Consider the following 22671-nt stretch of genomic DNA (forward strand, 5'->3'; position numbering starts at 1 on the left):
AATCTAAATCTTGGGTGAACCTTGCAAATACCTTAGGATAATATATAGATATATCATTGATTTTTATTATTGTAAATAATAAATATAAACGTGTACGTAAATTTTTGAATAATATGTGCATATATATACATGTATAAATAGAGCAATTATTTTAAACAAAACACTATTATTGTAATTACTTTTGTAAAATACACACTTATAAATATTTAGAAAATTATACCAACCACCAAAAATTTCCCTAATCATGGAATCAGTCAAATAATGATAATAATAATAATAATAAAATACAATTTTAAATAAATTTCACCTCTTTATAATTTAGAAGAAACAAACCATGACTATTATAAATAAATTAATTTTGTTTTTCTTTTAAATGAAAAAAACTCATCAAAGTTATTTAGAATAAAAAATGTCATAGTAATTAGACAATATTATCATTTAGTTTTGGAATTCTAACTCTTCCAAACACTATGATCTTTAAACTTAAATATTGTAATCAAATTTTAGAAGTCAATGTTAAACATGATGAAGTAGTAATCATATTTCCCCTCTCACATGCTTCATGCGCATTATAAGGATGACAAAACAAAGAAAATCCTTTTATATATAAAATTAGTCTATATATAATAGATAATTTTTTATTTCAAAGTCAATATTTATTTTTAGTTCATTTGATTTATTTAACACCGATAACTGTATTAAAAGTAACAACAAGCCATAACAAACATGACTATAACTCAACGATAAATGACATATACTCATTCTTGAGGTGCGGAAGTTCAAATCACCACACTCCTACATTTATTATACTAATAAAAACAACGAGCAACATAAAATACTAAAAAAAGATTGAACTCATTTTACGCTCCTATTTCAAAACTTATGGGATGAGAGATTGAACTCATAACCTTTGATTGTGATATATGTCAATTACTGCTGAAACATGCTTGCGTTTGACTTTTCTCCCAAGTTGATACATGCATTTGGATAAAAACAAATGAGGTGTAAATTTCAAACACTTTTTTTTAGTACAAATTTCAGCAAAATTGAATATAAGCCCTAGGTTAATTTTTTTCAAAATACTCCCAAAATTTCATGGTTGGTTTCTAGTAGACAAGTTTCAATTTAATCCCAAAATTTAGAAATGGCTCCCATAAAAAAATTTGAAAATCTTAAAAGGTTTATTTTAATCTTTGAATTTGTTCCAAAAACATATTTTAATACTAATTATTATTATTATTATTTTTTTATCGAAATCAACCTAGTAATTGACATATATCTTCAACTACGAGGGTGAATTTGATCTCATACCCTGCATGTTTTATAAAAAAAAAATACTTTAAAATTTTCAAAATCTTTTCACGTTGTTTTATTAGAGTTGAAGCCAACTCCAAAATTTAGGATATTTTGCACAATTCAACTCAGATTTTTTGTAATAAATAATTTAAAAGTTAAAACTTTTCAAAATTCAGGATTCAAATTCAAATCCTAACATAAACTTCAGAAGTTATTTATTTATTTATTTTAATCTAAAATTTGTGTGTGTTGTTTTATTTACAGTTAAAAAAAAAGGGACAAAAATATCAAATTTTACGCTCTTCAAGATGTAGGAAGTGAAGAACTCTCGCGCTCTCTCTCTCCGAAACATCCATATTAGCTCCTTCAAGACGAATCCCATAGTAAAGTAATCGTTTATCAGACAGAATCTCAGGCGACGCGACAGTGGGGCTGACATTTTTCTCCAACCAGAGAGAGAAAGACGAAGAAATTGCTGCCAGATTTGAAAGAAATTTGATTTTTGAATGCGATTGTCCTATCGGTGTCCGTTTCTGTTAAAAAAAAAAACCCCCCCAGAACTTCCCCCAAGCTTTTCAAACTTCCGGTTTCTCGATCCCCTGTTTCTATGTCCTTTCGTCGTTTTCGGGAGCTGTTTTTCGACCGTTTTCCCCCCATTTTAAGAAGCAGTAGATTGCTTCTGGGGTTTCTTGAATCTGCGAGATTGCTTCTTGGATCAATTCGAACAATGGGTCTCCAAGATCGAGCAATTTTCTGATCACTGTGGAGAGAAAAATTCTGGGTCTGGTCTCACAGTAGCTCATTTCTCACTCTTTGCTTAGAGAGAGAAAGTTGGGGGGGGGGGGTGTTTGAAGAGCAAGCTCTATTTGGTTACTTTTCTTGAAGGTATGCCCTTGAAATTTCCATTTCGCTTGTTTTTCACTTAGTGAAAAGTAGAGATCTCACCCCTTTTTAGCTTTTTCTACTGTGTATAGCAAAATTGCTGCTTCTTTTGGCTGAATGTTTATCTGGGTATTGATGGGTTTTGCCAATCTGTGTTTTGCAGGTGAAGAAGGTGGTGAAAGACTGGGGAAGGAGAAGCATTTGGTGACTGTTATGTTAATCATGCTGGAAATCTTCCAGTTCTAAAGCAAATCATATCAGTTCAAGGTATTCTACTGGCTGGACCCATCCGAAAAAACAACTTTATTTCCTCAAAACATCCCAAGTTTCCTACTAAAATTTTTCATAAAAGAAAGGGAAAAAGTTCAAACACTGTCTTATCTTCAAAGTGAAGTCTCTTTCAAGCCAAAATCAGCTGGTTTCCATATGGGAATACAGCTAAGACAGGCTCCAATTCATCTCTTTCTTTCCATGTAATTTGAGGCATTAACTATGGATGGGGACCAAGTGGCAATAAACTTGCCAAACAGGACATCTTCATGGTAGGAAAAAATGAACCTAAATGGTCCTTTTGTTTCTCTAAACTGGTTATTCAAGTCCTTGGTTTTGTCTAATGTTTAAAGGTTGTGTCTTAAATGCTGACTTCTTTATTGGACGGCTCTGATTAGCCAAACTGCTTTCCCTTTCAGTCAACTACCTCCTTTATTTATGGTAAAACTTTTACAAGGCATTTAATGGCTTGAGGGAAGATAACCCATGTGGCAGCTGTTATTTACTCTAGTTTTGTGTTTTCAATTTGTCTGTTCATTGTTTTCAGCAGAAATTTTGAGCTTTCTTTGATCATACAAGATTCCTGAAGTTCTTAATATGTGCCTATATGCCTTTTCAACTACAAATTTTGTGTTTATATTGCAACTTCTCCAGTGCCGTTCGATGCAAATATTGTTGTATTCTGCCTTTCTGTCCTTTGGGTAATTGCTTAATGCTTAGGCTGTATCGTTTTGTCTGAATTTGTTCTGATAGTTTAGCTCTGTGCTGATCAATTCATTTCCAATTGGAGAATCATGGTGGAGGACGGTACGAATGGACGTTCAGGGGACTGCCAGTCGACTGAAGATTGGTTGTTGCGTGCGCAAGAGCTGGTTCTGATGGCGCTACATAAGGCCGTGGATGTCAAAGTGTTTCCTGGTAGGTGGAAGATGATTATTTCGAAGATGGAGCAGCTCCCGTCCCGGTTATCGGATTTGTCTAGCCACCCCTTCTTCTCCAAAAATGCTCTCTTTAAGGAGCAATTGCAGGCTGTCTCGAAAACATTGGAAGAAGTAGTTGAATTAGCAGAGATCTGTCTGCAAGAAAAATACGAAGGGAAGCTTCGAATGCAAAATGACCTCGACTCTTTATCCGGGAAGTTGGACTTAAATTTGCGAGATTGTGGCCATTTGATCAAGACAGGAGTACTAGGTGAAGCGACTCTGCCTGTATCGGTTACCGGTTCTTCGACTGAACCCGAGTCTACTGACCATAGAAATGTGAGGGAGTTGCTTGCCCGGCTGCAGATTGGGCACTTGGAGGCCAAACACAGAGCTCTTGACAGCCTTGTTGAGGTCATGAAAGAGGATGAAAAGACCGTCCTGGCCGTCTTAGGACGTAATAACATTTCCGCTCTGATCCAATTGCTCGCTGCAACATTTCCTTGCATTCGTGAGAAAGCAGCAATGGTTATTTGCTCGATTGTGGAATCGCAGAGTTGCGAAAATTGGCTGATCTCAGAGGGTGTTCTGCCGCATCTCATACGGCTTGTTGAGTCTGGCAGTCCTCTTTGTAAAGAAAAGGCTGCAATTTCCCTCCAAAGGCTATCAACGTCAGCCGAAACTGCCCGGGAAATTGTTGGTCACGGAGGAGCTCAGCCACTGATCGATATCTGCCAAACAAACAATTCTGTGTTACAGGCAGCAGCTGTATGCACTTTGAGGAACATGTCAACCATTCCTGAGGTTAGACAATCTCTAGCCGAGGAAGGAATCGTCCCGGTAATGATCAATCTCCTTGGTAGCGGAATTCTGTTGGAGTCCAAAGAATACGCAGCGGAATGCTTGCAAAATCTCTCTGCAGGCAGTGAAAATCTACGAAAGTCTTTGATATCCGAAGGCGGTATACAAAGTCTATTAGTTTACATCGACAGCACACTCGCCCAGGAATCTGCAATCGGAGCACTGAGAAATCTGGTTAGCTTGGTTCCAACTGATGTTCTAACATCGCTCGGCGTTCTGCCGTGTCTGCTGCACGTCCTTAGAGCAGGATCATTAGGCGCTCAGCAGGCAGCCGCATCAGCCATGTGCGTAATTAGCAGCTCGACAGAGATGAAGAAGATAATCGGCGAAGCGGGGTTCATTCCTCCACTAATCAAGATGCTTGAGGCAAAGTTGAACAGCGTCCGGGAAGTGGCAGCACAAGCGATCGCAAGCTTGATGACTCTACCCCAAAATGTAAACGAAGTGAAGAAGGACGAGAACAGTGTCCCAAATCTTGTGACGTTGCTCGACTCGAGCCCTCAAAACACAGCGAAAAAATATGCAGTTGCCTGCCTTGTGAACCTTGCCTCGAGCAAGAAATGCAAGAAGCTGATGATTTCCCATGGAGCAATTGGGTACCTCAAGAAACTCGTGGAAATGGAAGTTCCTGGTGCTAGAAAGCTACTTGAGAGATTGCAAAGAGGAAACTTGAGTTTTTTCACCAGAAAATGAACGAAAAACGGCAGCGTTCCATTGTATGTTCGTGATCGAATGCTCGAGTTTTTTGGTTGATCTTCATTGTTCAAATCGTTGCGGAATGTACATATTCGAGTACAATCGATTGAAAGGAACGAACCTGATCCAGCCTCCTGAACTCTCTCTTCATTTCTGTTAGTTTATTTTTTTCCCTTTTTTGGTGATGAATTCAAGAGCAAAATCTGGAATTCGATCTGTATTTAATTTGATCCAATAACTTATGTTTTTGTTCAGTTTCTCTTCAGATGTTCAAAATGTTACTTTCACAATGTTTCTGCACAGTTTCACCTGCAGTTGCAACTGCAACAAATATTACACCAAATGATTGATCTTTTTTTGGAATTTTTGCTAAAATCTCAAAGTTGTTGTTTTTATATATATAGAAACAAAACATTTTTGGCATCAAGTTGGCCCTTTGTACTTAAACTATTATTTAATAAACTGTTTTTCAAAAATAAAATAAAATGGGTATCACGAGCTCTATGAAACAAAACAAAAAAAAGAAAAACTTTTTTCATTCACACCTGAATTTTCTTTTCACGAATATTTCTTTAATGTTACGGACCTCGTATCATTCTTAGAAAATATTAACATATAGTTTACTAATTTCAAAATAGGAAATTGAATTTTCAACCCTTAAGAAATGATCAAGATATTTTAACTACGGTACTAAATTCAGGTTGACTCGCATTATCATCTAGTTGATGATATAATTCACAGAAACTATGCACATCAATCAAAATTCAAAATTCACTTAAATTATTTAAAACCCTTTAAAAATTTAGTCTTAAAATAAAATCAAGCTACCCTACTTACTTCAACTAATATGTGTAGACACCAATTTAAAGGTACTTAGTTCAACTAATATGTGTAGACACCAATTTAAATATAAGTTAATTGGTCAAGATATCTATTTCCATGACACAGTTCAACTGCGAAGATATCAAGTTCAACTAGTCAAGATATCAATTTAAATATAAGTTTAACTGGTTAAGATATCTATTTCCATGATACTGTGGTCGGTGGAATAGCCATGTCATAACAGATTCCCTTTTTGTTCAATCTCGAACGGACGGCCATGATCTGGGGCGGAAGGATTCGATATCATCAACGGCCAGAAATGGAGTCGGAACAATTCCACAGTGAGCTCGTGACACGTAAGCAAGGCTCAGTCCGACGTGGCCATGGTGTGGGTCGCGGCCAAACGGTAGCTGATATTTTGTTCGTTTGTCTCGTAAGGGAGAGGACCAAACGCGCCCTTATCATCTTCCATTTAGCGGTAAAATGTGATACGGAAGCTGCTGATACTCACAGCCTCAAATCCGAGCCTTAGCGACACAGAGCGCAGAAAACGAAGCAGAATCCTCAGATATTGTAAACTTCCTTCGCTTAAACTTTTAACCCACCTCGTTTTTCTGTGTTTTTTCTCTTCATCTTCCGTTTTTCTTTAATGGGTTGCTGTAATTTTGTTGGATTTAGAATCCCATTTCTCTGATTATTCGTTCAGGTATTCGGAGACCCAGATGGGTAGTTCTAGTTCTGAGTTTAATCTTGGTTTTCTGTTTTCTTTCAAGTTCTTGCGGTGTTTTTTGAGGCAATCATCTTCCTTCTTTAGTTTTTGTGTTCTTCTTCTTTAGATTTCTATGTTTCTTATGAATTGGAGGAGAAGAAGGTGATGGATGGTTGAGTTCTTCAGTTCTTCTCATAATTTGTAACTGGTTGAGCAGGAAAGAGAGGTTTAAGAAGCCAAAACCATTCACACTGTGCACGAGCTTCCGTTGTTTTCTTTTTGGTTTGAAATTTCTATTCTATTCTGCTTTCTGTTGTAAACTGAGTTCACCTGTTGGTCTGATTGTTTGAGTTGTGAAGAATGGTTCTTCCAGAAATATTTATAGAAAAAGTGTTTTAAATTTTTAACTTTAAAACACTGTTACCAAAAATCATCCCATCTTGCTCTTAGATATGTCTGTTCAATGTAAGAAGTTCAGCTGAATGTAAGAAGTTCAGCTGGCAGTAAGTGAAAACTAACGTATGGTGTTCAAGATATTATGGAGGATAACTGCTCTGCAAATAATTTTCTCCATAAGTACTTCAACTTTTGTTCTGGTGAATTAATGAGTGCAAAACTGGTAGTGAACATGATTCATTTTCCTATGAACTCCCAGTCTTAAAGAGAAAATAAGAGAAATGAACTTTAAACTACTGTTCAGACAAATCAATCCTTCCAAAAGCCCCAATTGTTTGGAGAAAAGCATGACCCAATCTTGTAGGTCATCTAAGACCAACATTGGAAACACCTCTAATCCTGTTTGGATCTTACGTCGAGGCGCGTTTTATGGATGAACTCAAGTTCCTTCTCAGATTTTAAAACTCCCCTTGGAGTGCAAACTAAGACGACTTGGGAACATAGAGAACTCCAACTCCGAATACTAACTAATATAGGATTGACACAATCAATCCTCCCAAAAGCTATAACACTTTGTAAAATAGCAATCCAATCCTAAATATCACCCTAGACAAGCTAAAGGACATACTCTCCAAGTCCCTTTTGAGACTTAACTCACTCTCACTTTTGGGATTGTTCTGCATTGGTTTTTTTTATCAGTAGTTGGAATGTCAGCTGAGCTTTCTTGAATTTCCACCTGAAATCTTGAATTTGATCTTTTGAAGGTGCATAAGTTTTAGAGATGAGTGCATTGGACGCAACCAGAGCAGAACTCGCGCTTGTCGTTTTGTATCTGAACAAGGCTGAAGCCAGAGACAAGATATGCAGGGCTATACAATATGGTTCTAAATTCTTGAGCAATGGAGAAGCTGGAACAGCTCAGAATGTTGACAGAACCACTGCCTTAGCTCGCAAAGTCTTTCGTCTTTTCAAGGTTAGCTTTCTTCATATTTATACTAATAAAGAATTTGGTTGTTTTGTTGCTACTCTGTAGTTTCTGTTGCATATTTACTCCTTGTATAGATTATTCTCCGTATTGAAGTGCTTCTACAGCATTTATCCCTTAAACTTGATTTCTGTTTTGTCTTCAACATAATGGATGCAAAACAAAAAGTCTCCCAAAGACGGAGGTTTCACAATCCGATCTCTCAAATGAAGAAAGATAGTCAGTCTAGATATTAAGCATCTTAGAGCATTCTCTTCCATTTTTTAGCTGGATCTGGGCACCGGCCCGCAACTCTACTGCAACCTTAATTTGTCAATAAGGCCCTATTGATTGTTATTCTGCAGGAGATATCAATTATAAACTCTAATATGATTTGATCTGCCCTTCTTTTGGGAATATGGAATTCAATCAATGATCTTTCTTTTAAGCATAGATTGTCATTCCAAAGCATAAGATGTAGCATCCCATTCTGGATCATATAGAGAGCTAACATACTTTTTCATTTTTAATTCTGGATATTGTTCATGTGCAGTTTGTTAATGATCTGCATGGACTAATCAGCCCTACTCCCCAAGGAACTCCTCTGCCCCTTGTTCTTTTAGGGAAGGTATTTATGTAACTCTTAAAATGCACTTTCTTGTAGTACTCTTATTTAACTCCTGTCCTAACTTGAGGCTACCTTACAGTCCAAAAATGCCTTGTTATCGACTTTTCTATTTCTCGATCAAATCGTCTGGCTCAGTAGAACAGGCATCTATAAGGTATCCCTCGCATTCCTGTTAATTGTTTGTAGTTGGCTATGACTTTACTTCTATTGCATTGACATATTACATTTTTCGATAGAACAAAGAGCGCGCTGAGCTGATCGGTAGGATATCGCTGTTTTGTTGGATGGGTTCATCAATCTGTTCCACATTGGTTGAGGTCTGTGTTTTCCAATCTGTACATTAATTGAACTTATATTCCACATGATGCAACTGATATCCTTCGTTTTTCCTTCTCGAATTAGCTCGGAGAGCTCGGCCGGCTTTCGTCAGCAAGGAAAAAGCTGGAGAAGGATCTCAAGAACAGGAATAAGTATGAAGTATGTTTACTGAACCCCCTCTCAACAATGATCCAAGTATTCTAGTCTTTCCTTGTTGAACGCCCTTCTCATTGTTGTACTCTTTTTCGGCGTATTGAATGGATCTAGGACGAGAAATACAGCGCGAAAGTTCGACAATCGAACGAGCGGTCCCTTGCACTGATCAAAGCCGCTATGGATGTTGTTGTCGCGGTCGGGTTGCTTCAGTTAGCACCTAAGAACATAACTCCTCGCGTCACCGGAGCATTTGGATTTGTCACCTCTCTGATATCTTGTTATCAGGTAATCACTGATTCTCTTCATCAACATCTGTTTTATGGTATCAGTGTCTTTCTTCTGCACTGCCATTAGCTGAATAAAAATAGGCAAAAATATGGAAGAAAACAGTAGATTAATTAAGGTTCAAAACCTATTTCAGTTTTTTCTGAACTTTCATGCATATTAGTTATTTTGATCCGGTTTATCTCCCCAGTTTTTAAGGACCCGTTTGATAACTATTTGAAGCATTACTTTCACCTGTGCATTCCTTTATTTTGTTATATAGTTTTTATAAAGATTTTCAAAATCTCGGCCAAATTTTGAAAAAAAAAAACAAAAAAAATTGTTTTTGTTTTGAGAATTTTGAATAAGAATTCAAATATGTTTGGAAAAGAGATGAAAAACTTACTAATGAAATTATACAAAAATAAGCCTAATTTTTTAAAATAGAAAAATAAAAATGAAATGGTTATCAAACGGCTCTTAAATAATATTTTGTTTGTGACCTTAAAATTTTCCTAGAAAACTATTCTAGTCTTTGTCATTCATTAACTTCTAATATTTATTCCGATTAACATCTACTCACCACCAAGTGAATGTATAGAACACGTGCCTATAATAATTTAATTTTTATGTAAAATTTGGGATTGGAACATGATATTTAAAAGTTTAAAGATAAAAATAGAATAAACTTAAAAGTTCGGGCAGTCATTAACTAAAAGCATTTTCTGATGTCTGTGGGTTGCAGTTGCTTCCATCAGCACCAAAGTCCAAGACCTCTTGAAGAAAGAAACTCCATGCTTGCTTGCTCATGGCTATGAAACCATCCCAATTAAATAATTATTTAAACTTGTAAAATAAAAAAAAAAAAAAAGAGAAATATTTACTCGTGTAACTGTGGACTTTAGGGTGAAATCGAAATATTCATGTATAAATGATACTTATGAGATTATTTAGGACTTATTTGTTAATGTTTTCAAATTATTTTTCACTTTTTATTTTTGAGAAATATAAGCATTTGGTAACTTTTTCGGAAATTTTATAGTCAATGACAAAATCATTTTTTTTTGTTCTGATTTTTACATTTTTTAAGATATAGATAAAAATATTGTTTTGTCATTTTTTATTTTAAAACTATAATAAATATTTTTAAAAATTAATACAACAATTTTTTTTTAAATAATGTTCATAATTTTTCTACTTTTTTTAATTTAAACAGTAGAGAAACAAGAAATAAATTTTGGTTACCAAACATGTTTCTATATCAAGTTTAAATGTATTGATATAAAATATACTTCTTTAATATACATCATGCAAATTTTTCGATATTAGTTCGTTGAGTAGATTCCGATGCATATCAATCTAGAAGGGTAACTCGAATGAATCCTTAGATTTTAGTGTACCAACTCTAAAAATGCATCCAAATCCTTTAGACACAAGCTAATTCAAGAGAGAAATGTAAAAGGCAAAATATTGGATGCATTATAGATTATTTACTACACTACCAATGAAGCAACCAAAAAAAAAAAAGAAAAAGAAATGATTTTCACATTCATCTACACAGATCAGAAATCTTCCACAAACAGATTATTTATCACAATTTTGGATGGTTGGGAGTCAGTTTCAAGGCAAAGGTGGAAAATTAGAAACAACAAACACAAGATGATTGATTTATGCTACTTCGTCTGGTTCATCTTCCTCCTCTTCCCATGCATACTCCTCACCTTGTCCGACGTTTCCCCGAAGCATATTCACAATCTGTCGCAATTCTATGACACGTCTCTCCAAATATGTGGGAAGGATCGTGCGGGGCTCATTCTCGAGCATGCTTAACTGGTTGCAAGCCTTTGCCTGACGGTTGCACTTCAGTTGAAACTTCCCAGAGGGTTCGAGGATTTCGACGTCAAACGCAGGGGATAACGGCCGCCCAATAACTTGCACGTGAGAAACGCTGCGGTTGAAACACGAGTTGTTGAGACGTTAGTGGTACAAGATGCAACAAACTGTATCTTAATTCTACATTTAAAAAACATAAGTTAATGGATCAACACCTGATGTAAAGATACTACTGCCTCCATATTGAAGTTGGTTGGGCATTCGTCTGAACGGATGCCCCATTTCACAGATGAATACATTCATCTTTACTAAAACAAAATTGTCTGTAATACGTCTATCGGTCTGACTAAATTTAAGGTTTCGAGCATCCTTGAAAGGAGGATTTAAAATTTCCTTCGGGCTTCACTAAGGCACCAATTAGGGAAGCCATATAATCTTGGGCGGGAAAAATTATTGAATGCGGTCGCCCCCTAGAGATTCATGATTTATATGCTCCCTAATAATCACTAGATACAAGATACAGACTCAAAAAATATTTTGTAGTTTCTCTCATACATCTAATGGTAAAAAATTATCAGCCACATTGTTCCAGCCTCGAGATTGAAAATCTCAGAGAGAAGACTCAGAAATTTTGCTTGTTTCAATGAATATTTGAATATTTGAAGAGCATTAAACCAGACAGGTAGAAGGAAAGAAGTAAATATACTATTGAACGTACCACATGTAAAACAAAGCATCCGTTTCTTGTCTTTGCACCCTGCCAAGCAGCTCAATTTGCAAAATGCCTCCTATGCAAAGAACAGGTTCAGGAAGCTTGAACTTCTGTAAGCAATATTCCTGCTCGGTATAATGTCATTTAACTAGTCAGTTGTCATTCAACGGAGTGGAGCAAGTACACGTAATGCAATACGAAGCTATTATGTTATGCCTAAATAGCATGGATTTTAACCATGTTCAAGTTAATCTAATCAAACATCATTCTTCCATGATGCACAAATCAGAGCTCCAACAAGGTTATTCGACCGATCTATCTCACACTAACAATGTGACAGCTGGTGAAAGTTGGAAAATGATTGACCAAAGGTATCGGATTCTCGAGCCAGATATGTGGAATGACTAAATTAGATGAGGTTCAAGATCCCGGATGGAGAACGCAGAATACATCAACGAAGCATAGGCTTAGGACATACCTGAACCATTGAAAATTCTGGAGAAGTGTAGGTCCATATGAACGTCTCGTTTGCAGATTTACAGTGTGACTCCCCAACCAGATCATTCCTAGGATCTATGGCATGTTTTAAATGACCAAATCGAAAACGCACAGCTTTCGCTGAGTATATAGGTGAACCTGGCTGAAAAAATGCTGGACATGAAAATAACTTCATCATGTAAGCAAATAATATAGAAGGTGAAAGAACCTTATTTGAAGTCAAAATTGGAAAAAAAAAAGGTTTTGGAAAGTATGAAAAGAAATACCTTGGAAAGGTCGTATGTTAATTTCGGTAACAACACAGAAATTGGAGATCAATTTGTATGTCAGTGTTTCTGGCACATCAGGTTTAAATTGTCCTTTACTTGACCAATATGAAGCTCTCCTTGCTACAACATCTCTTGGTTCCAACGTGTTATCAATGCTTTCCTCAGGATAGTTGTCAGTGCTGGAAGCAATAATTGCCTCCGAAATGCAATTCCTTATAAAAAATGACGTAGTCGCATGTGCAAGATAAGCATAAACTCTGTGATCCCTCTCCAAAGGTTTAAAATCTCTCGAACTACTACAAGCTACTTCTTTTTGCCCCTTCACTTCTAAATTGTTTATTTCAACAATCGACGCAACTTGAGACAATTGAGGGAACGATCTAAAGCAGAGATGCTTAGATAGACCATTTTCTATCACTGCAAAATGTAAAATGCAAAGCCCGTCAAAGTATAGTTAAAATCATATATTTAATCTATCTCCTTCTTCTCGCATCGTTCTCTATCAAACACTGCTCGTAAATTGCAATTCCATTTGGCTATTTCCATCACTCAAACTTCTTTTCACACAAGATGTCTAAACAAACTTATAAGTTTCATGGATCAGCCAATATCAAGAATGCATTACATCTACATTCTAATCAAAACTGAAAGTTGAGACGGACTTTTTAACTAATGGTACTCAACTCACCCAAATGTTGCCAACATCGTGAAACGGCACTGGCACGAACGATATCAGAAATATCATCCAAGCACATTAGAATCTTTCTCGACATGTCGGGTTGAAGCAAATCCAAGAAATCCATACGGGCTTCCATTTCCAGCAACTTACCATAAGAAAATCCACCCCCTTCCAAATTTTAGACCTAAGTTGAAATGAAAAATACATAACTCAGAAATACTTATCAGTTAAAACCCTGCCCGCATACTTCTCCCATCACATCCTCATAAAAAAATTCCAAAATTGCGATCGAACCATAAACCACCAGACTTTAACATAATTCTAATGAAAAATCGTCGAATACATAGCAGAATATACAAAAAAATTTAAAATAATGACAATGATTTGCAGTTATGGAGCTGGATTGGACCTGTCGAAACGAAAAAACTTCAACGCAATGCGAAATAAAAAATCCCTTAATAGATAAGCAATTGATAGATAAAATTAAAGCCCCATCAACAGAAATCATCTCGAATCCTCTTATCGCCACAGAAATCATTCAAAACCCAAATTTACAGAGAAGCAGAGAGAAAGAAATAACACTTTCAGAAGACAAATTAAAGGAGAACAATCAGATAAGGAGGCGGTGATTCAAAATCAGCCCCCATTTTCAGCAAAATTCGCAACGAAATGAAAGTCACAGACCCATTGCATGAAATCAAAAAGAGAAACAAAGGAGTGTTGAGGAATTCAGAGAATGAAAAGTAACATTTGCAGATAGAAAAAGAAAGTGAAAACCTTTTAGTTTTTGTTGTTGTTGAGTGCTCACTTTCATCAATGGGCAAAAGTGTCGCAACCAAACCCTCGATGAGAGAATCAGAGCGACAGAGATTTGGTAGAGAAAGATAAGCTCAAAATTATTATTTTTATTATCAAAAAGAAAGAAATAAAACAAACAAACAAAATAAAAAAATAATAATAGAGAAAAAAAAAAAGGCAGTTCGGAGGACAGCGAAATTCTGTTTTGATTTTGTAATTTCGATCACGACGACCTTATTAATTTTTTAAATTGGGAAATTATACTAAATGCTACAAAATAATTATGTATTTATAGTCGTCAAAAAAAAATTATGTACTTATAAAAATATCATTCCTATTTTTGTTCAAAAATATCTCAAGTAATTATAATTTATGCTATATATGAAAGATTCAAAATACTATTTTTTTTTGTGTAATTTCTTCATTTTAATTTCCATACTAATAAATAAATTGGTATATTATATTGATTGTTTTAGTTTCTTTACTTATTTGTTAGGAAAATTTAGTCACTATCCACTACATTTACAACTATTTTTACTTTGTGGTTTTTCCTAGATTTATTATTATTTTGCCAAATTATAGGAAAATTAACTTCAAAATGACAATGAAAGAATTTATTGGAACCAAGTATTTCAAACATAATTTTATTGACTTTAAAAAAAAGTCAATAAAAATATGTTTCCCTTCCCCGCCCGTTTCTTTTTCTATTATTTATTTATTTATTTATTTTCTAATGTCATATATATATTTAAAAATCCTAAACCTAAAATTTGAGTGTGAAACTCACCCTTTGTTGTGATTTTATGACTTACTTGTTCCGGTCACGGTCATTTAAATTGTGAAATTAAAATTTTTAGAATGTGTTGTTTTATGAATTATGATACAATATTAGAAAATATAAGAATCTTTCTATGGAGATTTCTGTAGAAATTTAACCACTTAAATGAAGAATTAACATTTAATTTATAATATTTTAAAACAAATAAATAAACGGAAAATAATTCTCTTAAAACTCAATCTCCATGAAATTTCGTAAAAATATTTCAATTTCACGAGGACATAAAATGAAATGTGGAACTACAACGTGGACGAGTCTTCTAACCCTATCCTTCCCCGCCTCCATAACACTCCTAATGAAATGTGGAACTATAACGTGGACGAGTCTCCTGACCTTATCTATCCCTGTCTCGATAACACTCCTAGTCCAACCTCTCTCCTAGTTTGCTGCCTCAATCAATATAAATTGGTTTTCTCAATTTACATTCGTTGTAATTTGTAAAGGGGCCTTTTTTTATCAAAATTGAACAATACCAAAGTTTTTTTTTTGTTCTTAAATGTGTTTGTTTCGATAATTAATAAGGTTAAAAACACATTTGGTTTCTATACTTTCATTAAAGTCCCTGAATTTTAGTTTGTAACGATTTATTCCATGTACTTTCACTGAAATAACAATTTAGTCATTGAACTTTTAGCTTGTAATTATTTAGTCGCTGTGGTCTAAAATTTATAACAATTTAGTACCTATCGTAAAAAATTTTATTAAAATTAAGTGTCAAATTTTATCATATAATAATTTAATCTTTCTAATATATAAACATGTTTGGTCACTCTATAATTTATCAATCTATATATACAAGAATAATCTATATATAAGAAACTTCAACGAGAGTACAAGATCAAAATTGTTTTTCTAACCAATTAATAATTATTGATTAGATATATGTCTTGTAGAAATAAAATTATTGTTTGATTTTGATTTTCTAGACAATGTATCTCTCTTCCAATACTTTCATTAACATCTCTAAACACATGGACTTTAAATTCATTAAATCACGTTTCTTCATGTCTTCATCTTAATTCTCTTAAAAAAACAAATTAAATAGATTGAATCCAACTAAATCATAAACCTAATAAATTTGGTTAAATGTTAAATATTGAATCAAACCTATGCTAGAAGGAAAAATGACACTTTATTCGTGACAAACATTGAGAGACAACAAAATATTTCTTATTAAAACATCAGAAAAAGTAGATAACAAATATACTACGAACTTGAACATAACTCAACTAAAATATCGGAAGTTTGAATCTCTACGTAAGCTAAAAAAAACCACAAATTTTAGTGGGACAAAGGAAGATCTAAATAGGGGAGAGAGGGAAAACAAGCATTGCTCTACCCCTGTTTAAATTTTCAGCACTATTTTCCAAATTTCTTACAATTTGGACATTTTATTCCCAGTTTTGTTCATTTGGGGTCCCAAAACAACATAAATTACACCAAAACTTTCACACAAAACATGTTGTCTGAAAATTGAAAAACTAAGCATTGCTCCAACAAGTGAGTGATCCCTCGGTTCACCGAGCGCCCCATCAGAATCCCGATCAAAACCAACTATGGTATGGTCTCGAACAATCGAGAAACGTCGCCCTTTCGAAGATGGGGCAGGCCACACACAGAAATGAGCAGCAAGAGTTTCAAACTTTTACCTCTCTTTTACCTACAAAATCTCAACTTTGCCTCATTTGCTAGAGTAGAAGAGGCTGTATCAGCACAGAGTCTAGGCAGAGCCCTCCTTTGGTGTGGGTGCAATCAATCTGAGTCAATGAGAATTTTAGCTTCATCACTGTGTTTCTCCCGCTTTCAATGGCGAAATCTCCGACGTGGTAGTTCACCCAGTTCCCGGGACCGCCCAGGAAACACTGCGACTCCGTGTGCTGGTTATCAGAAGTTGTCAGCTGGAACCTCACTGGCTTTATGTCCCACCCGTGGACTTGATCCGTGTAGCAGACTCGACGACCTAGTCTCCTCAATGGTTTGCCAAGATGGAGCCTGAAGAACACGCCATATCTTCCTTCGGGGAACTGGAACTCGAGCTCTCCGTTCACCTCGAACCACCATGTTTGTTGAAGATAAGCTATGGTCTGAAATCTGGATTTGGGAATGGGAAACAAGAAATATCACATCTTTCTGCCATTTTCCCCATTGATATATATAAAGACTAAAAGCCAGCTATTTTAGCAGATGAAAATAAACTCTCTTTTTTACTCAAATGCTTGTTTCCAAATCAAGACATTGTTAGCAATTCTAATGCATACAAGTATCGACATATTGAATATCAATTCTATCTTCAAAATGTTCGTTGACACCGACATTTTCATAAACAATAATGTAATAACGAACAAGAATCACTAGTTCAATAATCAAGCTTTTAAAAACTTTGTAAAGCTGCACGATCGGGTAACTTGTAAAGGTTTTGAAATTACTGCGTGTAGATTTGAAGGTCGAGGTTACGTTGATCGTTTCCTCGCCACAGCTACACTTGAAATCACTGTTCACAAGCTCGAGTTCTTTGAAACTTGAACTTCAGTCATTCTAAGAAACAGGTCATCATGAGAACAAATTAAGGAAAACAACAATTCTAATGGAAACAGCCATTTAAAGAGAGATGTTTTCAAGTCTCAATTCCCAAACAGTGCTGGTTTTCACACAAACAAGTTAATGAAATTTAGCCAAAATTCTCCAATCCCAATGGTAAACACAACTAATTGTTGAATGATAATGCAAAACCAAAATTCTTCAGAGCTTTTCTCAAATCTTTTCACCTGGATTCCTCTGTTTGGATATGATTCCAATATCTCCTGTCATCAATTCCAGTAATCGTCAATGCTTTCCAAGAAATCGCCATTGATAACCCACCAGTTTTCTTCTCCAACCAAAACTCCTTCAACCAATTCAAAAACCCCATTTCAGAAAACCCAAAATCAATCCACATCCAAATCACAATTCTAGAGAGAGAAACAGAGAGAGAGAGAGACCTTTGAGACGCTATTTATGGGGTTTCGTCTGCAGAGTCTGCAATAAATGTCTTTCTTCCTCAAACTCGCCGGAGCTTTCTCTTTCCCGTCAAGCTCCGATGCTTTGTCCATCAGAAATTGATAGTTCGAAGGCAATTTATATTCCCAGATGAAATCCGCCGAGGCGGCGCCGCGAAACAGCCGGTTCACTCCGGCCAATTTGCAAATCTCCGGCGGGTCCAAATGCATCAGAACCAGAGCAACGCAGTTTTCCGGCACATCTTCAAGCCCGGGCTTCAATGGCGGACCAATTCTTCCACTGCAATCGGACAAATTAGCACCCATCTGATTAAACCCCCGGCTTAAACCCTGAACCTGAGAAATCCGTTCGAATCCGCAGCACCCAGAAGTTGAATTCGAACTCAGAACTTAAATTTGAACCTGAATCGGAAGATCTTCACCACAAGATTCAAGGGGAGGAACGCGAAGAGGACAACACCCCACCCCAAAACCAAATCCAAACTCATTTATTTCAATTACCCAGAAGCAGAAATTCGAGAATATGCAACTCCCAAAACGGATTTTCGAGATGAACACCACTTTCAAGCCCCCAGCAACTACATGACCCAGAAATCGAGAGGGAGAATTGAAGCAGTTGCTGATAATTTAAGAACCTAGAGCCCAATTGGGGGCTAAGAAAAGTTCCTGATAATTTAATAAAGGGATTTTTTTCTCTCTCTCTAAAATCTGCAACTTTTTTATTTCTTGTTCGAGAGGACTGACATGGATGGAGGCCGCGAGGCTCCATCCGGTACAGTACGATTCATTCCGCAGCGCCACGAAGAAAGAGAAACTGATTCCGTTACGTTCTGTTCTATGGGTGGTCGTGCAGTACACGCGCGCTGAGGGATGAAGCAATGGAGGCGCGTGTGAAACACGCTCTTTTCGAGCGCGTTGTCAGTTCTTTGCCGTTTTTAAAATTGTTTTTTATTGTAAATCATTGTCTTATGGATAAGATTATGATTAAAATATTAAATAAACTGATATGTTATTTTTTTATTATTTATTTTTTAGCAATTGCATTTGCAAATATTTAAATGAGTACGGTTGGACGGTTAAATCATCTTATTTGTTCTTTTCTAGTTCGAGGTTAACTTTTTTTTTTAATTAAAAAAATGTTAAATTTAAATTTTATTTTAAGTTATAAACTTTTTCCTTCTAGACTTAGCATTGATATCAAATATTTATTTGTTATTAACTAGTGAGATGTTATTAATATCGTAGTTAAGTTTGATACGTAAAGTTTAATGGTTGTATTGTATCTATTTAATTCTTAAACTTTAAAAAGTTTCAACATCTTTTAAATATTTAATTTTAATTTTAATAAATAATTGTTGTTAACGTTGTTACTTAATGGTTGTATTGTCACCTCGACATTACATTATTAGAAATTTTATTACATCCAATTTGAGTTTTTTTTTTCAACAACCAGCTACCTCCCTTTAATTATCAACTATTCAATCTCATAAGTCCATGGTGTTTGAAGATTTCAATTATTCTAAATTATTGTATTTTTTTACCACTGTACTTTAAAACTAATTTTAAAAAATGGTCATTCAAACATGTTTTGAGTGCTATAATATTCGATCACATCCTTAAATATACCATCTCTTTTTTAAAAAAGATCTATATTATTTTACCTCGACTTTAACTAAATATTTATAATTAATAATAAATAAATTCATTGTTTCAACGTTCGTCCTACATTTACAATTCAAAATATTGAAAACTAATAAGGGATGTGACTGAAAAATAAAAGGAACATGTCATTATTATAGTATAGAAACTTTCACAACCACAATTTTTTTTAATTAAACTTTATTTTAAGAGCTATACACCATAAAGTTGGAGTTTATTATTAATCCATTATTGAACATTAAAGTAATGTTTTTTTTCCCTCTCTCCCCCTATTCCATCTATATATTTGTAAGTATGTATGTGAAATGTGGTTGATGGGTTGTTATGTGGTGACTCAGATCCACGTAGGATCCAAATCCATTTTTTTAATCATTTTATTGAGAGAGAGAGATGAGGCAAACTTTTTCTTTGATTGGATTTTGAGTTAACTAGTGGAGACAACAAGACATATCTTTTTGTTTGTTTGAACTATTTCTGAAATAAAATGATTATCTTTTAAAAATAAACAATTTTGATGAAATTGTTTGAATAATTGTACTTATTGCTCATTTTAAATTATTTTTTCTTTGCTGTGTTTTTAAGGGTTAACCCACTTTTTATAGGCGTTAACATAAATTTTGAGGGCCTGAACCTCCAACTTCGAAATAATAGCAAGAGTTTGATTCATGTTGTCAACTTGATACAACTTATCAGTGTTTCCTAATCGTTGTAATAGATTAAACTATCAGTATGGTCTCTGCGGTTTAGATGAAATTTGAATTTTATACTTATGGATTTAAAAGTTTCAATTTAATCCCTATTGTTTATGCAAGGATATGCACAACAGTGTATTTCTGATTACAGCTCGAACTCGGTCTCCGGACCGATCTGAACACTCGGGCGGACCTGCACAAAAAGGTGAGCACTCCGACGATCAAGTCAGTATAGGTCGGATTCCCAGTTTAGTTCGAGGTCAAAGAATCATCGTACCTGATCGTGGAGTGAGGTCCTCTACTTATGGGTGGCAGTCCCGCTAATCTCGCGGCGGTTACACCCGGTAATCTCGGGACCGACGGTTACACCCGATAATCACGCCGCTGACAGTAGCTCACATCGGCCCCCACCGAGCTTCCCGGTAGATCGGACCTTGGCCAGGTCCACCTCGGCCCTCATACTTAGCATCTGTCAACGCTAGTGGTGGTGATCTCGGCGGTCCGAGCTGGGCATGACTCATGAGTCATCTTGGAGCACCAATAGTGGTCCTCCACGTGTCCAGGGTATTCTCTTCCCCAAACATTGGCCCCCTCTCTGTCTGGTCCGATCTCGACCTGGCAGAGAAGTTCATTCGACTTGCTTTGGACGCGTGGCGACTTCCTATTCGTGGGAAAATATAACCGTTGCGGTGGATTTATCGTCGGATTATTCAAATATTCCGACGCTTTGGATCTTCGGGAGGATCCTAGCCGCTCGTTGATTACACGTGTACGGTGGAGAAATTTTTCCGACGAGCTATAAATACCCCCAATCCTTCAGGTCATACCTTACGTTTCCTGAATTCTTGGAGTTCGATCTGAAGGCAGCTCGAACCCTTGATAGGTCGGTATCTTCCCTCACTTTCTCTTTTGAACGTAGTTGCCATGTCGTCCTCTTTTAGCAGCGACTTAGGATCCGATGAGGATTTAGCTCGTAGGTTAGAGTCTGAGCTCGAGGAGATAGAAAACTTTAGGTTCTCCGATGACGGGGAGGATAGTGATGCCTCCACCTCGGGTCATGGTTTGGAATACCCTTCTAGGATACCTGAGCACTACCTCGGATCCCTTCGTAGGGGGTTCGCTATCCCTGAGAACATCCTCCTTAGGATTCCGGAGGAGGGGGAGAGAGCTGACAATCCTCCAGAGGGATGAGTCGCTCTCTACTTCAAAATGTTTGAGTACGGCCTCAGACTTCCCCTTCACCCTTTTGTCCAAGAATTTCTCTTCCGAACTGGGTTGGCTCCGGCTCAAGTGGCCCCCAATGGGTGGGGTGTCATTTTCGCTTTGGCCATCCTTTTTTGGCTACGAGCTCGGGATAGTGAAGAGGCCGAGTTGTTGGACGTAGACCAGCTCCTCGCGTGCTTCGAAGCGAAAAGGATAGCTAAGAAGTCTGGTCGGTTCTATATGTGCGCAAGGAAAGGCGCAGGCGGTATAGTTAAGGGGCCGACCTCCATCAAAGGATGGGTGAGGAAGTGGTTCTACACTTCCGGGGAATGGCTTGCAAAGGACGAGTCGGGTCGTTCGTTCTTTGACGTTCCCACTAGGTTTGGGAACCTAGGTACGGAGTAGCTCTTACTTTTTGTGATAACTTTCTTTCTTGTTATTCAGGTCTGACTCGAATTTTGTCTTTGTGCAGTTTCAATCCGACCAGTTCCCGAGCTCACGCAAGCCTCCTTCGACACGTTGAAATATTACAAAGAGCATTTCCCGAGGGGTAGGAAGGTCGGAACCTTGGTGACCGACAAGCTGCTGCTTGAGTCCGGGCTGCTAGATTACAACCCTGCAGTTCGTCCCATTGAATCCTCAAGGCCGAACTCCGAACTCGGTATGCCGAGCTTGCTCCCCCCCTTTTTCCTCTAACTTTGTGTTGACTCCTGTTTTTGTTTTGCAGCCATGGTTTGCAGATTCGCAAGCAACGTGAAGCGCAAGTCCAAGGGCCGAGCCCATGCTCTTGAGGCCGCCCAGAGTTCGAAACCTACCACTTCTGCTGTGGTAGGGCCAGCCTCGGAAGATCCAGCCCCAGTGATCGAGCTGGAGTCTTCTGGGGGTCCTTCGAGGGAGAAGCGTCCCAGGGATCAGACCGAGGCGGTGGACGTCTCGCCCTTGGGCGATGAGGTGAGGGAGGAAGTCCCTCTGAAGCGAAGGAGGAAGAAGAAGAAGACCACCTCCCCCTTGGAGGTCGGAGCTCGTGGGGCCCTGCCTACGAGCTCGCAGATCGGGTGGACGATCTTGAGGCCAGGATGGGCGGGACGTCCGACGTGACAGCACGGTTCAGAGTCGAGCCGTCAAGTTCTGGGGTGAGGGACCAGGTGTCCCGCATCTCGACTGCAAGTTTGGACCGCTGCCTTAGAAGAGCGTCCAAATTTGTAAGTGACCCGGGGTCCGTCCTGCAGAGGACCATTGACTATGCCGCTGAGGTAAAATTGGTGTCTTCATTTTTGCTCAATTTACCTAACAGGTAGCTCGGTCTAACTTT

The 22671-nt window shown here is 36.9% G+C and overlaps 4 protein-coding genes across 8 annotated transcripts; 2 read left to right on the forward strand and 2 right to left on the reverse strand.

Moving 5' to 3' along the window:
• The first annotated feature begins 1584 nt into the window (after window positions 1-1584).
• Window positions 1585-5184, forward strand: LOC111016387 (uncharacterized). 4 transcript variants are annotated; one of them, XM_022291779.2, is made up of 3 exons: window positions 1585-2181; window positions 2342-2445; window positions 3202-5184. In XM_022291779.2, the coding sequence occupies exon 3, from the start codon at window positions 3243-3245 to the stop codon at window positions 4920-4922; it is 1680 nt and encodes a 559-aa protein (XP_022147471.1). In that variant the 5' UTR covers window positions 1585-2181; window positions 2342-2445; window positions 3202-3242; the 3' UTR covers window positions 4923-5184. The 4 variants fall into 4 exon arrangements, with proteins under 4 accessions (XP_022147471.1, XP_022147472.1, XP_022147473.1 ...); XM_022291780.2 differs by having other exon boundaries at window positions 3207-5184; XM_022291781.2 differs by having other exon boundaries at window positions 3239-5184.
• Window positions 5185-6162: 978 nt separating this feature from the next.
• LOC111016234 (peroxisomal membrane protein 11D) lies at window positions 6163-10142 on the forward strand. The gene is made up of 8 exons (XM_022291544.2): window positions 6163-6320; window positions 7617-7825; window positions 8370-8444; window positions 8524-8598; window positions 8681-8761; window positions 8847-8921; window positions 9030-9203; window positions 9928-10142. Exons 2-8 carry the CDS (start codon window positions 7634-7636, stop codon window positions 9961-9963), a joined length of 708 nt encoding a protein of 235 aa, XP_022147236.1. The 5' UTR covers window positions 6163-6320; window positions 7617-7633; the 3' UTR covers window positions 9964-10142.
• Window positions 10143-10700: 558 nt separating this feature from the next.
• Window positions 10701-14106, reverse strand: LOC111016345 (F-box family protein). 2 transcript variants are annotated; one of them, XM_022291716.2, is made up of 6 exons: window positions 13951-14106; window positions 13183-13357; window positions 12492-12911; window positions 12206-12378; window positions 11734-11852; window positions 10701-11130 (listed from the first exon to the last, which is right to left on the reverse strand). In XM_022291716.2, the coding sequence occupies exons 2-6, from the start codon at window positions 13307-13309 to the stop codon at window positions 10851-10853; spliced, it is 1119 nt and encodes a 372-aa protein (XP_022147408.1). In that variant the 5' UTR covers window positions 13310-13357; window positions 13951-14106; the 3' UTR covers window positions 10701-10850. The 2 variants fall into 2 exon arrangements, with proteins under 2 accessions (XP_022147408.1, XP_022147410.1); XM_022291718.2 differs by lacking the exon at window positions 13951-14106 and adding an exon at window positions 13858-13950.
• A 1851-nt stretch (window positions 14107-15957) lies between these two features.
• Window positions 15958-18553, reverse strand: LOC111016420 (F-box protein PP2-A13). Its single transcript, XM_022291824.2, is given in 4 exon segments — window positions 15958-16504; window positions 16507-16900; window positions 17575-17693; window positions 17788-18553. Coding segments are annotated over 4 exon segments (876 nt in total). The 5' UTR covers window positions 18112-18553; the 3' UTR covers window positions 15958-16465.
• Window positions 18554-22671: the final 4118 nt, after the last annotated feature.

The sequence above is a fragment of the Momordica charantia genome (assembly GCF_013281855.1).
Source record: "Momordica charantia cultivar OHB3-1 chromosome 5 unlocalized genomic scaffold, Mcharantia_2.0 BLBB01000005.1, whole genome shotgun sequence".
Taxonomy (NCBI): Eukaryota; Viridiplantae; Streptophyta; class Magnoliopsida; order Cucurbitales; family Cucurbitaceae; genus Momordica; species Momordica charantia.

Coding starts and splice junctions, on each gene's coding strand:
- LOC111016234 (XM_022291544.2), top strand. CDS start 7,634: ATGAGTGCATTGGACGCAACCAGAGCAGAACTCGCGCTTGTCGTTTTG. Junction 8,922..9,029: donor AGAACAGGAATAAGTATGAA/GTATGTTTACTG, acceptor GAATGGATCTAG/GACGAGAAATACAGCGCGAA. Junction 9,204..9,927: donor CTCTGATATCTTGTTATCAG/GTAATCACTGAT, acceptor TGTGGGTTGCAG/TTGCTTCCATCAGCACCAAA.
- LOC111016345 (XM_022291716.2), bottom strand. CDS start 13,309: ATGGAAGCCCGTATGGATTTCTTGGATTTGCTTCAACCCGACATGTCG. Junction 12,379..12,491: donor TAACATACGACCTTTCCAAG/GTATTTCTTTTC, acceptor TTTCATGTCCAG/CATTTTTTCAGCCAGGTTCA. Junction 11,853..12,205: donor CAGAATTTTCAATGGTTCAG/GTATGTCCTAAG, acceptor TATACCGAGCAG/GAATATTGCTTACAGAAGTT.
- LOC111016387 (XM_022291778.2), top strand. CDS start 3,046: ATGTGCCTATATGCCTTTTCAACTACAAATTTTGTGTTTATATTGCAA. Junction 3,150..3,238: donor TCTGCCTTTCTGTCCTTTGG/GTAATTGCTTAA, acceptor TTCCAATTGGAG/AATCATGGTGGAGGACGGTA.